This window comes from Tenrec ecaudatus, chromosome 7, assembly GCF_050624435.1.
Source record: "Tenrec ecaudatus isolate mTenEca1 chromosome 7, mTenEca1.hap1, whole genome shotgun sequence".
In the NCBI taxonomy this organism is placed as follows: domain Eukaryota; kingdom Metazoa; phylum Chordata; class Mammalia; order Afrosoricida; family Tenrecidae; genus Tenrec; species Tenrec ecaudatus.
Genome location: NC_134536.1, coordinates 63,169,202 through 63,185,412, shown reverse-complemented (window position 1 = coordinate 63,185,412; position 16,211 = coordinate 63,169,202). Strand labels below are relative to the sequence as shown.

Below are 16,211 nucleotides of genomic sequence, written 5' to 3'. Positions count from 1 at the left end.
TAAAACATAGACCAAGAAGCCAATTTGACAGCATTGTAGCTCAGTTCCAAATATTAAGCCAAGTTCTCAAATCATAAACCAAACTTAACTTTACATGTGTTCTGGGATGAAAGAGGCAGATGAAAGATGAAACCTCAATTAAGCTTTCAAGTATATGCAAAGATATTCTCATTAATTCCTAACTAGATAAAAATTGAGCCCAAGTAGGTTTCTATCATCTTGTTCAAGGAACAATTTGTATGTCACAAGCTCTCCTCTCAGCTATCATTCTGAAGCTTCTGTTCCCCCATTACAAAATATACAACCTCATTTAATACCTGCTAAATTAGGGACCACCCCAAAACAACAGCCTACCTATCCGCAAAAAAACAAAAACAGTAGATAAATCCATTACCATTAAACTTCATAATCAACACACACACACACACACACACACACACACACACACACACACACACACTCACTCTCTCTCTCTCTCCAGGCAATAAAATAAATGAAATTCAATAAACATGTAGATTTATTTTCAATCATTTTGGTACATGATACAGATTGGTTTTACAGTTTTTGAGTGAATTAAAATAGAAATTTCTAAATACATCAGTGTCTGCCTGTGCAACAAACATCCATAAGGTAAAATAAGTGATTTGATACAGTGGTGTCTGCATGAACAAATCAAATGAAAAATTGCAAAGGTTTCTATATGCATCTTTTGAATTAAAAACAACAAAATTATTATTAATGGCTCAAGATATTATTATATTGCTTAAGAAAAATAATAGAGTCAGCAAAGGATGTAACTTCTTTTGCAAGAGACTTTCTTAGATTTGCAAAATCTAAATCGAGCTACAGCATCATCATAAAATTTGCTTTTATTTATTGACATGAATGTCAAGCTAAAGCAGCATAAAATTTGCTTATATGTACTGGCATGAAAATATAGTAAAATACTCCTATCCAGGTAAATGAAAATTATATAATATTGTAGTGGATTTTTTTCACCACTTTAAAGGGAATGGAAATTCTGTGTATTTTCAAATAAATCTTATCACTCACCAATAAGTAACAGCCATGACACATTAAAAAAAACAAAATCGAGGTACCTAGACTACTCCTCCTAATGGAAACACAGAAATGTAAGGTGTAAACTAACCACCTTTCCCCCAAGCCTTCCAAGCTAGAGATAGGAAATAATTAAGGCACTTGAAAACAGGTCTATGTACAAATGTGCAAGTAAAACAAACTATAGCTGTACCAGTAACAAATGAACAGTAAATCTTCATTTTAACAACTTTTAATGTAACTACCTAAATGCAAGGAGCTTCAGTTCTTTAAATGGACCAAAGTGATTTATCATTTCCTACCACAAAGCACTGAAAACCAAGTGCTAGCCTCGGCCACTACAGGCTAAAGAAACTAAAAAACAACAAAAAAAAATGTATTTTAAACTAATTTAAGCTCTGAGCTAATCCAACATGTCAAACACAGAGAATAACTCTTGAAGTTGTTCTAAAACTGAGAAAGCCAAAACCCCCACAAAACTAGAGCTTCTTAAGAAACTATAGAAATATGCATGTACATGATACTATGGGAATTGACACCAACAAGAATGGAAAGGGGAGAAGAAACCATACAGTAATCTGATCAACCGAAAGTCCTTAAATTTCCTGAAATTACAGTGGTCACATTTGTTGTCTGAAAACATAAAATGATCGTCTCCTTTAAAAAGTTAGTAAAAGATTCTAAGCCTTCCTGACTCGAGAGAAAATACTTTTCAAGTAAGCTTGGTGGAAACCCTTTCAAGGTACAATGTAAAGATGTGTTTTTGAAGGAACAAGAACAATATAATTAGACCAATCTTATCGCTAATTTTTCACAGCCAGTAAGAAAAATGTACTTTGGAATTTTAATGTGTGAAAGCTTTCAAATATGTGTAACATCTTTTAGCTTAAGTTATTTTGCTCTGAAGTAGATAGGTTGTCGATGAAATATTAATAGTGTGGTAGCGAAAAGCAGGTTTCCTATCGCTCACAGCAAGTTACATCCTCAGAGGAACCTTTACTTTTCTATGTAAAAGAACAAATCATAAACATTGGAGGTTACAGCCTACCTTTCAGTCTGTTAAGGCACAGTTCTTTATTTTCACAATGATACAAGGTGCTTTACAAACATGAACAAGAACCTGCTCCACATTAATGGTCTGTGTCCTTCCCATCCGTTTCTTTAAATCTGGAATGTAATTCCCTGTGTGGCATCCTATTTCTAATGTAGAAAAATAACTTATCAAGCACAAAATGTTACTCAAGGATACAATTGAGTACTACTAAATGTATCCCACCTTGAAATGACAGCTCAGACGCTACCTGATTGATGCTCATTTGCCATGCTCTTCTCCATTCTGGTCACTGAACTACATCCTGAGTAAGGACAAAAGCAAACCACTCCCAGGCTTCGAAATGACTGTATTTTAACTGCCCAAAGAGCCGTGAGGTTGTCTGTGCAGGACAATGTTTTCCATCGTTACAAGAGTTTTCATTTGGCATGTCAAGAAAAGAGAACATAATCCCACAGCAGCAGCCATTTAAATAAAAGAAGACAGCCACAAGGATTCATGCAGAATATCTTAAATATTCCTGTTGAACAAAATGATAACTGATTTTTTTCTTCAAGGCCGGTGCTCCAAAATATCCTATATGCATCCTGTGGAGATGTATTCTAGAAGAGCGTCTTCCATGTGGGACAGCTTGAAAAGTATTATTTTGGTTTCAGTGAATTACACAAATGAACCGGCAGTCTGTGTTAATTTTATGCATTTTACAGAGTGTGGTAGTTTCTTTCTTTAGATTTGCAGAACTTATAGAGAAAGAAAATGACAGCCTGCACACCCAAGATGAGGACAATTCCTCCAATGAAACTGGCTGCGTCAAAGGTGGACTTCCGCCCAGGCTGCGAAGTTGGCGTCACAGTGGTATTGGTCAGATCTGTTAGGTAAGACAGAAGTAGTAACAATCCTTAGTAAGTCGTATGACCCTCGAGCATTGCAATTTCAAGAATCGCCCAAGTTTCTCTTTTGCCATAAAAATCTTTAAATGCTTTCCTCTAGAGCCAGCTCTCTAGCAGCTACTATCTGTCCTATGTAAGTAGGAAGACAAGCCTTTCCGTCTTCAATGACTTCTAATGGTCAATCCTGCTCAACTCTTTCAAATAGGAAACTGACAGAAAAAGATCCGCCTGGCACATAAATTGTAACCTGAGACTGCCAGCCACTTCTAGATTTTGCAAAAATTTCTTCAAACTATATATATTTCTAGCTAATTGCTCAACACATTAAATTGTGAAGCATTTTACACAGCCGGAATGACCAACACTAAACAAAGCCAACAGTTGTCATGTTGATTCTGGCTCACAGCAGCCCCAAACCCAGTAGAGCAAAACTGGGCTCCCTAGGGTTTCCAAACAGTGACCTTTCAGAAGCAGGGGGCAGGCCTTCCTTCAGAGGCACCACCACGTGGGTTTTTAACCACCATCGCTTCAGACAGCAGCTGAGCACTGTTTGTGCCAGCCAGAAGAGATCGTGCATGTAAAGGTGTGGTATTAACACCGTACTTATTAATTCATCCAATTCTTATCAGGTCACTGAGAAAATGGAGTGTGGCCACATTATCTCACCCCTTCACCAGTACCTTGCAGGCCCCACTAGGATCCCTACTGAGTCACCGCCATACCTCCCTCTCCCCATTACCTCAGTTAGGTCCCTCTCACCACCAATAGGGGGTGCTGAGACTCTCAGTACTGACCCCCACCCTCACACCTGGGGTCCTGCCCTCTATTTTCAGGATGAGTAATCCTGATTCTTCCCTCATCAACCACAAAAAGCAGCCAGTGGGAAGCTCGGATGCCAGAGGGTGGGCACACTGTTTACTGGGTGCCTCTGCCAGCCCTTAGTCCAAAGATTCCCCAGGTCTTGCTGGGTAGTCCTGGTCTGCCTCTACATGAGAACTGAAATCCAGAAATTTCTCTGAGGCTCTGATATCAAGGCTTCAGCTCTGGATCTGGCTATTCTGCCACTGGCTATCCTCCCCGGCTCAGCAGGGCGCGGAGAAAGCATGAGGGGCTCCTGCACAAGGGCCAGTTAGCTGACAGGGGGTCCTTTGGGCCCAAGGCACCTGAGTGATCCATTTTAGAGCTCCTGACCACGGCCTGCTCCACCCCTCCTGCCATCCTCATGGATGGAACTGGACCCAGATTCTGAGGTCCCGTTTCCTCTTTGGTCCGAAAGTTCCTTAGGAAATCTGATGCCTATACTCTTGCCTAAACCCCTGTGGGCACCAGGACCCTCAAGGAAGTGAATAAAGAAAGAGTAAGTGTTGTATCAAAATGCGGTGGTACAATGATAAAGTCAAAGGTTTGAACCCTCCAGCCACTCTGTGAGAGAAGAAGCCTGATGATCTGCTCTAATAAAGACTGTAGCCTGGAAAACCCTTTGGGGTATTTCTATTCTGTCATAAAGGGTCACTACAACAACTATGAAAAGATAACTTAAAATAAAAGAAAAAGAACAAATATTAACATTTGTGTAGAAAATTCACATAGCTTGTGAGTTGAACTGGAAACATAAGGTAAGTGAAAATGTCACAATTTTCAAGTTAAACAATCATTGAAAGTATCTACAATTTATAATTTCAACAAGCAAAAGAACTGCCATAAGAACCATTTGAAGAATATACTGTCTGGCTGGGTTTGATGAGTGGTTTACAATATTGAATACAAAGTTGATAAATGAAATTTACCCCCCAAAAATTTTAGGTGTGTACTGTCCAAATAGCTGAATTATGAGAAATTATCACCAATCCCTAAGGAAAAGGATATGGGGATTTTAATTTCTTCTGAGGGCTAGTACTTTTTAAAGTAATAATTTAGATTTCATCTGCAAATTCTACAATTACTTAATTCTGTGTCAAGTCAAATATGAGTACACATTAAAAATGAGAAGCGGGCCCAACAAAGCTATCTTTAGTACGCCACAGCCTACTATCTTGGTCCCTCCTAAACCTAAGACCATTTTCAGCCTGCAGCCAATAATTACTGAACCTGGGAAATATCGTTAGAAATAGTAAATGTCAACTGTGTGCACACAATTCTGCAGCACTGTTGGTTTAAGAAACCTCAATTACCTGTTGTAGGAACTGCGGTGTGAGCAGAAGTAGGGGAAGGCCGAGTTGTGGGTTTAGCTGGAATGTAAACAAATGTATTAAAAACCTTAGCATTGTAACTGCCTTGTTATCTAGTATCTCATTTTAAAAATAAAAATCCTATCGGCTTTCTTCATGCTTTTAAGATTTTAATAAAGGCTAAAATTTCAATTAATGGTTCATGAACATAGGTCACACTTCCCAAAATACTATTATCTAAAGCATTCAAAGCCATAAAATTGTCCTCTTTCTCTCACACACACATACGTGTAACGCACGTGAGTGAACGTGAGCAAATATGGGGACTTCAGAAAATTTGTGGGAAAATGGACTAGAAAGACAATGGAATTTTTCTACAAACTGTTTGAAGCCCTCATACCTAGACATTAAATCTATCACACACCTATATAAAGTTTACAAAAAGACAGAGAAGGTCAATAACTAGTGCTTAGGAGAAGAAATTGTAGTCTATAAATAACCTTATTTCTAAAGGAGAGAAAAAAACACCCACATTAATTTAAAGTCATACCAAGAGACAAATACAATGTAGTATTTTAAGATGTGTTAAGTTACTTTATTTTGATAAATTACAAGTGATTTTATTTACCGTATTTTCTGAGATTTTCATAAAACCCACAAAAAGTTAACAGAATGAATGCACAAAGCTACAATAAATCTCAGATTGACTGAATGGGAAGTTACCACTGTCACAAGCCAGGCTTCAAGCCAAGCCTTTCCATTTCTCAAAGCTACACTAATAACTTTGAGTTAAGCCCTAAATCACCCCTCAAGAGAGCGTAATTCTAGGGGAAGGAGAAAAGGAACCAGTCACCCTGGGTTACCTGTAGAGTTTGTTGGCAATGGAGTAGGCACTAATGAAAACAAACAAAAAGTGTAAATTTAAGCAGTTTAAAATTCCACAAACTGTAATACCCTTTCCCAACCTGCAGTTACTAGACACGTTTTAACAATTTTTACAACTGTCTGTTGAAGAGACCAATAGTTGTCGAAACCCAGTATCATTCTCCCCTTCTTTAGAAATATAATCAACCACCCGTTTTAGTGACATTTCTATCCCCCAGTAACACTATTTCTTAGCTCCCTGGATGTGTGCCATCTACGGGTGGCCATGTAGCACGTCTTATGGGCCTGGACAACCTTCTGGCCTTGTCCAGCCTTGGAGTCGGGGAAGTTTAGGTAGCATCATAAGAACCGATACAGGCTTTCTTTGCCTTTCCGGTCTTTTCCTTCTGACAGAAAAAAATGTGGCTGGCTAGAACACCCACCACAGGCAGCAAGTTTAAAGCTATCTTTGAGAAGACTGCAGCACAGACCAAAATGCTCCTTTGACAACTGAGGATGGTGAAACGGCCTGACTTTGGACCAGTCCCTGGACACCACCACCATGCTTGATAGAGGTTGAGTGAAAAAAAGCGTTAACAAAACAAACAGGCATAGTTGCTGCAACAAGGTGCTCAAGATACAAACAACTGTGCAGAACTGGGCAGTGTGTTGTTCTGCGATGCCAAAAAACACAACGAAGTAAATATGTAGGCTCTTGGAGTCCTAGTGGTATAGTGGTTACATGTTGGGCTGCGATCCAAATGGTCGGCTGTTTGAAACCACCAGCAGGCTTTCTACTCCCCTAACTAGATACGGTCTCAGAAACCTTCCATGGAAGTGAATTTGGTTTTGGAGATGGGTTCCTAAGGGTTCAAGCTGCTACCTGATAGCCTTCCAGCTGTGCCTTAGCTCATACTTCCTTTACATGAAAGGCAAGGAAATCTGTCCACTATTTAAATAGCATGCAATTTGGAATTTTCTGTCCTTCACAATTAAAACTAAAACAATCAACTACTAAAAATGTTTACATTACAGCAAGTAACTACTAAAAATGCACATTCATCTACCACCTAATATGATACAACTTACACTGGGTACAATTGGTCTAAAGTTCATGTAATGTTCAGTGACAAAGTTCAAACTGGTGTGTTTGTGGGGGAGGGGGGAAGAAGAGGGAAACACACACAACACCTCAAATAAGCTGAGGCAGTATTGGCATAAATCCAAAATTTGCTCTGTTGAATTATTTCCTATAACTCCTATCATTTCTTTTATCAGTTTGACTTCCCCCTAACTTTATCATCTTGTTAGAAAACCCAACTGTCATCACAATAGTTTTAACTAATTCCTAAACAAGAAGTAAAGGCTACAGAGTATATAAATTCCTCAAATTAAGGTACAGAAATGGTCAAATTCCAAGAAAGTTCATTTATCCACAGCATAAACTATGCTAGAGATTATGTCTGACCATCACTAGCACCCATTTCCAGACTTAAGCAAGGCCAAAGTGAAGTTGTCCAGCCTGAAAAATGCAAATATGAAGGTCTAACCAACAGAGAATTTCTGGAAAACTTACTAAAAACACTGGGAGGCACACACCCATTACAGCATTCCACGGTATAGGCAACCATTTCAAACTAGGTTTTAACGCAGAGGTTCCCAAATGTATTTGGCCTACTGCCCCCCTTAAAAAAAAAATTTCAGTGCTCCCATCCCCCATCAATAAAAACCTCAGTCTATGTGTGTATGTATATCTATGTATGTATGTATGTATGTATGTATGACACACATACTACATATAGGCTATACTATATAGCCCATAACCCAGATTAAGTCAGTATCTGCTTTTGGCAGCTGCCCTGGGTCCTTCTAGCGCCCCACCTAGAGGTTGCCTTAATCCATCAAGAGGAAGAATTGTATAAATTCATATTTCTAATGATATTTGAATTATGGAAATACTTCAAACAAAACATTGAAACAAGGCATACTCAAGCTATAATAATCCACACCACTCAGGAGCCATTTTCCCCAGTGGTAAAGGTAAAAACTTACCTGAACAGAGTTCTGTCTTGTTCAGGACCTGGCAATCACTAACTGATGAATTATTTGAACAGTAGCTCTTCTTAGCTAATAATATTGAAGGGGAAAAAAGGACAAACCACCAATCACTTTTGTTATCACCTTTGATTTTACTACTACATTGCAGAATTGCTTGGGGGTGGGGGTGCAAAACCCTAGCACCAACAATTTAAAAGATCAACCGACATTGGTATTTTCCTAATTTTGTATTAGAGCTTAAATTCTGATTGCAAGGACGGCTCATTTGCTCTGCTCATTTGCTGAGAGCACCCTACATTTGTTTGATGTAGTTTGAGCTTTCACAAAGATTCCACCTCCATTCAGTTCTTTCTGATTATTGCTTGGATTACCCTGCCAAGCCCAGGGAGGGGCGGTCCAGCCCTCAGGGGTCTCCAACTGGATGATTTTTTGTCTTTCCCTTGTCTCTGTTCTTTTTAAGGCTGAATAAAGAGATCTCTATAAGGATTTGGGGGATATTTTCTCCTTATGTTAATTGTCTTAGTAATATTAAAAGAGAGCTCTCACGATTTTTTTCCCTTTCAAAATCCATATAAATACATAAAACAGATAAATTTGAAAAACATCTCAGAATAGCGGTGTGCCTACTATTGTCAAAGAAAGCAGCTACAACCCATAGGGTGGGAGGAGGGGTCAGAACAATCCAGACTGCTACAATAGCATTCCTGGGCAGGCAGATTTAGAGTAAGAGAAAGCCTCCCTCCTCCACATAGCCCATGTAAAGCATTACACCCCCCTCACTTGCTATTTTATGGCCTAACACAAATGTGATTCATAAATCAAAAAAGTTAATTTAAACTAAAATTAATCTAGGACCTAATTCTAAAATACCTTCTTGAACTTTGCTATGTAGCTATTCCGCTTCTTTTCCTGAACATGTGGTTTTGGCCTTTTCTTTAATAGTAAATAAATGTGTGTGTGTTACTGATAAACGTGCAACCATTTTATATTAAGAAAATAAGACTAAATATACCGAAATGTCATGCTATGGTTCTACCAAAAACTTTAGATATTTCAACAAATTCCATTTAGCTTTTTATCATTCTACCAGGCGTACATACAGGTAATTTACTTTAAACTTAGGAAGAGGCAACTCTTTCCCCACATCTCATTCTCCCCTAAAAAAGTTTCAAGTCTTTCCCAACGTCTTAAATTTTTTTATTAAAAGATAATTTTATTTAAAAAAAGGAAAAAAAATTTATTGGGGGCTCTTATCTCTCTTATAACAATCCACACATCAATTGTACCAAGCATATTTGTACATATGCTGCCATCATTATTTTCTATTTGAGTCCTTGGTATCAGCTCCTCTTTTTTCCCACCCTCCCTCCTCTCCTTACGCAGTCATGACCCCTTGATATATTATAAATTATTATTTTAAGTCTTTCCCAACTTTACTGTCACACTACAGGGCATCTATCCTCACACACCCCAGAGCTGGTGCCCAGACTTCCTAAAATCGCCAGGGGAAAACTGCACAACTTTCTTTCATTGCTAATTCCAGAGGATTAGTATTCTTAATCCCTCCAAAGATGTCAGATCTCTCTTCCTTTCAAAGCAATTGACCCTTACTTATCAAATATAAGAGATGAAAAGGGTAGGTGGGGAAAGGGGGCAAGAAGAGATTTTACAGGATGGGGAGGGGCTGTTACTCACGCTAACCAACTGTTAAAAGATAGCGTCCCATGTGCAAGATAAATACTGCAAATTAAAGGGACCCAAAGCCTCTTACCATCTTTACAGTCTATCCAGAAGCAGGCATAATGAACAAGGCTAGCATTAAAACAGGATACACAGTCATGTTGGCTTTCACAAGGGTCTGTGAGGGGGAAAGAAAAAAAAGAAATCAGTACACTAATTGGTAACTTCCCAGCTCGACTGACCGTTTTTGAACAGTGAGCATAATATATGAGAATTACTAATTCAGAGAAATGTTTTATAAACACCAGTTTACTCAGAAATTCTGATCATAAACTACTGACAAGTCAACCCCAAAACACCAACAAACTAGTGGATACCTATCTAAACAAGTCTTTGTCACAAGGCAGCTACGTTGAAGACACCTACATCTGCTCAGGGTTTCTGACGGCACTTTAAAGCATCTTATTTAAATAAAAACCCCAAACTACATTGGGGTAAAGACATTCATTCCTCGGGTGAATCCATTCTGACTCATAATAACCTTAGGGTTTCTGGGACTGCAATGGTTTTACCAGAGGACTTTTCGGTTAGCAGCCCAATGGTCATCACTGCTCCAAACTACCAGAAGATACATTTAAGATTTTTAATACTAATAAGGCAAACGACTCCCAGGTTTGGTGAAGCCCTTTCTGAAGCCGGGTCCTGTGCAACAGGAGACCTAAGACAGGAGCTGCAGGGTCGACATCCCTGTCGTACATATAATTTACAAGGCTTACAACATCTCTGCCAAGAGCAGTTTGTATCAAAAGACCCCGAAATAAGGCCTGATTAGATCTTAATGTTGGCACAAATGCCTCGAATTCAGGAATGTCCTCTATCAATCTTCCAAGAACCCCCATTTGCTTTCCCCTCCTGCCTAATAAAGCTCTGAATTGTCCTTGTAATCTTTTTATTACTAATTTTTTCAAGAGGCAGGGGCATGGATAGTACCTTTGACAGGGTCATAAAGTAGAAATAAGTTAGTTCTTCACAAGTTTTCATGTGAAAATGTTGGCTTTTAAAAATCCTTTGTGCTTGATGATGAAGGTGATACACAATGGACATAACGACTTATTCAACTACAATCTCCAACACATCTTCATTGAATGCTCTTTAATTACATAAAGGCAACTTCAATTCACTTTGCATTTCATCTTTCTCTTAAAAAAACACCATTTTGATGAAGCTGCCAAATAAGGCAGCCCCCCCAATTAAAATTCTGTTCTATCATCTTAAAAAGAAAGTGTTAAAATCCCCGGTGTTGTACTGCAATTTACTTTCCTCATTTAGTGTAATCTTACCATTTTATCTTTCCAAAATCTAACAGGCTTATATACATACGAAGTAAATATCTTATTACATTAAATTTAAGAAATACAAAAACCAGGAAGACACTGTGAGGCAGTAAGATCAGCATAAAAATAAATGCCCCGGTAAAATTCTCACATCGCAGCAATCGATCCTTCAAAAACCCACGCTGCCCTTCACCCAGTATTCATTAGAACCGATCACATTAGACTGCAAGTTTTAACCTTTAATGTGTCCAGTGTTACTGCCTCCAATTGCTTGTGCTTTCATGACATCGATCAATTTCTAGTAATAATTCCATGCCTTAATCGGCCGTAAATAGACGGAAGGCTTTGGCGGGTCCTTGGTCGGCTTTTAGGAAATCGACCACCTTAGGTTTCAACATCAACAAACCCAAAACCCCCACACAAAACTCAGCGCCATCGAGTCGATTCCGGCTCCCAGCGACCGTCCGGAGATTAAAACTGCCCCTGTGGGTGTCCGAGTCTAACCCTTGAGGAAGCACAAAGCCTCATCTTTCAAACAAACATCGACTGAAACGAAGCCGCCTGCGCGAGCGGCTTTATCGACCTTCTACCTAGTTCCCAGGTTCGCCGAAGAACTTAGGGGGCGAGTCTCCTATTGTAGCAGAAGCAGCCAAGCAAACCCTACTTTTCTTCCTTGGCCCGCACCACGAGGCGTGCGTTTCAGTAGCGGCTCGGATCCAGTCTCAGACGACATCCTTTCAGACCCGTCGCAAGACGAGAACCAGTGCTAACCGCCCTAAGTTTCTCCTCTCTCCGCCGACTTCCGGGGAGGCTGGACACGCGACCGAGGCCGGGGAGAAAGTCCGGTTTCGCCTCCAACTTCCGAGGCGCGATCCTCGCCCCAGCGACCTCAGAGCCCGGCCACGTCCCCTCTTCCGCGCCCACGGTGGCCCCGGACGCCCCTTCAAAATGCACCTCGGAGGGAAACGCTCAGCGGGCCGCACGCGGCCCAACGGCCGCCGGGCTCCCGCGCCCCTTCTCTCCGTGCGCTCCCCATCCACACGCCCCGCCACCCGCGACCGGCCGGCCCGGTACTGGACTCGGGGCGGGCCGCCATGTTGCCCGAGCCGCCGCCGCCGCCCCCTGAGAGCGGCCCGGCCCGGGCCCCGCGCGCACGGAGGGGCGAGCGCGGAAGCGAAGCAGAGAGCCGTGGGGCCCGGGCCCACCTGGAGCGGTAGTGGAGTTGGGCGAGGGCGTCGTCCCGTTCGTCGGAGTAACCTTCGCCGTGGTGGTGGCCGCGGAAGTCGCGGGCACAACAGTGAGAGGGGCTGGGGGGACAGTCTGACCCCCGGACGGCACACAGAGCGCCGCCAGGCAGGTGGCGGCCCAAAGAACCGGGAGGGAGAGCCCCGACATAGCGTCCTCGGCGGAGGGACTCCGGCGACAGCTGCGGCCCACGACGCTCCGTCGGACCTTCAGTCCCCTGCGGCGCCGCCTCCAAGACTGGGCTCCCCGCCGCGGGCGGGCGGGCGGGCGCGCGCTGGGTCACGTGAGGGGCCCGGCGGCAGGGGCGGGGCGGGGCGGAGGCTACCAACGGGAGTCCCGCGGCAGGGGGAGCAGGGATGCCGGCGGCGAGCCGCGGGAGGTCACCCCTCAACGCGAAGGTGCTGGACCTAGGAACTAACTCCTTAAACTTAGGAAGTCCTTTTCTGTGTGCTTCCCGCCCCGAAAAGGACGCTGCAAGGCTTTCCTGAGCCCTGAGAGTGGGGCGGTCTCCCCCCACCCCCGGCTTGGATGGAACCGTTTACGTGACGTGACTTACGGCGTCCACCGGAGCGCCCGGCGACGCCGTAAATCCGCCGGACCACATGACCCCGAGTCCACGCCGGCGGAAGTCGCTGCTTTAAGGCGCACGGACCCTGGGCAAGGCTGAAGTTTGTGCGATGGTAGCCCTGGTAGAACTTCCCTTGGGACGCAATTCTGTGATGAGATTACCGGGGGAAATGGAGAGACCACATGGATATGGCGTTTGTGCTCGGCTGCCCACTTAGGCCCCTCAAGAAAGTGGCCTCGTGTCTGCTACCTAAAGCGACATACCGCCTATCTGTGTCATATTTATCCAAGTTACCTGGTATTTTCCTTAAAGTGATAGCTTTGCTTTTTAACACTTTGAAGCGGTCCTGTGTGGCCCATTTGCCCATTGCAATCTGGTTTGATTTCCTCAAGGCTGCCTCTGAGCATTGATTGCAGATCCAAGTAAAATGAAATCTCTGACCTTTATCTTTATCAGCCTTTCCTCGTTATCAGGATGTGCTTCCTGGCCCAGCTGTCAGAATTCCTGTTTTTATGTTGCGGTACAAGGAGCCCTGACATAGTGTGTTGTGTGTGGAAAGTAGATGTTGCCAGGCTTCTTGGAGAAAAGTTAGCAAGTTTCATGCAAACATCAAGACAAAACTAAGTGGGGAAAAGATTTTATAAGCAAAGGACGCTTCAATCACAAAGCAGTCTTCTCAGGGTTTGAGGAAGCGGATGATGTCTAGGGGCACAACATTGGATTATATAGGGGTCTGGGGCAGGACCCCATTGGTTTCCCTCTCCCTATCGCGCTCGATGGGATGAGTCATCTGTTTGTGACGGTGGAATGCATCATGTGAGGTAATTTAGGACAGCTCATCCAGACCTCTAGGTGACCCTGACATGACCAGTGGAATGGATCAGGTGATGGATGCAGTTTGGGATAGGTCATCAGACTTCTAGCTGACCCTGAGAGTTATGAGTTGGTGGTTTGAAACCACCAGCTCTGCTCCATGTGAGATAGACAAGGCTTTGGACCCCTATAAAGAGTAGCAGACTGGGAAACCCTCTGAGGCAGAGTTCTACTCTGCCTTCCAGGGTTCCCTACCGTGGGAATCAACTTGATGGCAGTGAGTTTGCATTTGAATTGAATGGTAATCCACCCTGAAGGCTGTAGTCTTTGATTTTCACCAGTGAGAGCTCAGTCTTCACTTTTCAGCAAGCTGGGCTATGTCTTCTACAGTCTTTTCAAATCCTGGTGCTGTGGGTTGGTTGGTTTCATATAGTCAGCTTCTCAGAGTTTTTGCTTAGCATCTACAGGTAGATTGAATAAGTACAGAGAAAGGAGTACACCCCAGACATCTTACCTGATTTTATTTATTTATCTATTTATTTATTTATTTATTTTCCTTACCTGATTTTAAATCATGCAGTATCTCCATGCTTTGTTCCAACAACTACCCCTTGGTCCCAATACAGGTTCCTCATGAGAATAATTAAAGTGCTCTGGACTTCTTACCTTCCTGTTGTTATCCATGGTTTATGATCCAAATGTTGTATAGTCTATAAAACACAGGTAATCATCTTTCTGATATTCTCTACTTTCATCTGAAATGCAATTGATGCCAGCAATGTTATCCCTCCTTGCACATCCTTTTTTTTTTTTTCTTTTAAATCTGGCTTGAATGGCTGGCAGTTTCCTATTGATAGGTACTGTGCAGTCATTTGCTAGTAATCTCATGCAAAATATTACTTGTGATGTTAATGATAGTTTGGTAGGGTTTTTTGTTTTGGTTTGGTTTTATTTTTATAAATCATTTCATTGGGGCTTATACAGCTCTTATCACAATCCATACATACATCAATTGAGTAAAGCACCCTTATACATTCATTGCCCTCATCATTCTCAAAATTCACCTTCCACTTAGGTTCCTGGAATCAGCTTTTTCCTTTTTCCCTCCCCGCTTCCCCCTTCCTCATGAACCCTTAATAATTTATAAATTATTAGTTTATCTTATCTTACACTGCCTGGGGTCTCCCTTTACCCACTTTCCTGTTGCCCATCCTCCAGAGAGGTTATATGTAGATCCCCGGGAGGTTCCCCCTTTCTACACCATCTTTCCTCCCGGTGTCGCCATTCTCACGGTTGGTCCTGAGGGATTCATCTGTCCTAGATTCCCTGTGTTTCCAGATCCCAACTGTACCACTGTGCATCCTCTGGTCTAACCAGGTTTGCAAGGTAGAATTGGGATCATGATAATTGGGGGAGGGGGGAGGAAGCGTTTATGAACTAGAGGTTTTGAGTTTCATTGTTGCTACACTGAACCCTGAGTGACTTATCTCCTCCCCACAACCCCTTTGCAAGGGATGTCCAGTTGTCTACAGATGGGCATTGGGTCCCCATCACACACTCCCCTCATTCATGATGATATGATTCCCACCCCAGCCCTTGTTGCTTGAAACTTGGTCCCCTTGGCCCTCCCTTCATGATCACACATGTACACCAACATGTGTGATCATGAAGTTTGGTAGTTTTTCCACATGATGTTGGCACTCTTTGGAATGAGCACGATTGTGGGCCTCTGGTTATCAGTGTGCCAGGTAGCCATCTTGCAAAGTTCTTGGCATAAATGAACGAGTGCTTCCACCATTGCATCCCAAGTGTTCAAACATCTCAACTGGTAGCCTGGTTCTTCAGCTTTGCAATTTGAGCTTTTAAATGTTCTTCAGTAAAATGGTAAAAATTACACATCAAAAACAATATTCAAATGCAGTACATTTTCAGTTACGTCATTTTAAGGATGCATGTTTACCCTATGAAAATAACAAATTTGATTGCTCTTGTGGTCTCTTTCACTATACCCACAAGCATACACACACACAAAGGACTGCATAACTGATTTATCTTTCTATTGCCTGATATCCAACACTTTTTATTCTCCCCTAGAATCTAATCAGGAGGCCTGTTGGCATAGGGGTTGTACATTGGGCTGCTAACTGAAAAGTCAGCAGTTTGAAACTCCTAGCCCTACTTGAGGAGAAAGATGAGACTTTCCATTCTCATCAAGATTTTGTCTTGGAAGCTCGCAGGACAGTTCTGCTCTGTCCTATAAGCTCCCTAGGAGTCAGAATCAACTGTGGGAGTGCCTTTGAGTTGGTTTTGGAGAATCGACTCTGTACTCCTGACTATGGACATGTGTTCCACTGACTGCAGAGCTGGGAATGCGTCTGAATGGTGCAGTCAAGTAAAGAGTGCGGTGCCACCGTCAACTCCGCAGACACTGAAATGCCTGCTCTATGCTCAGAGCACAGTTCACACACGCATGACCATCTG

The 16,211-nt window shown here is 42.3% G+C and overlaps 1 protein-coding gene across 1 annotated transcript; it reads right to left on the bottom strand.

Annotated features, from left to right (window-relative positions):
• Positions 1–499: 499 nt before the first annotated feature.
• Positions 500–12,604, bottom strand: CD164 (CD164 molecule). The gene is made up of 6 exons (XM_075554688.1): positions 12,310–12,604; positions 9,862–9,948; positions 8,085–8,159; positions 6,032–6,061; positions 5,172–5,228; positions 500–2,978 (listed from the first exon to the last, which is right to left on the bottom strand). Exons 1-6 carry the CDS (start codon positions 12,497–12,499, stop codon positions 2,812–2,814), a joined length of 606 nt encoding a protein of 201 aa, XP_075410803.1. The 5' UTR covers positions 12,500–12,604; the 3' UTR covers positions 500–2,811.
• Positions 12,605–16,211: the final 3,607 nt, after the last annotated feature.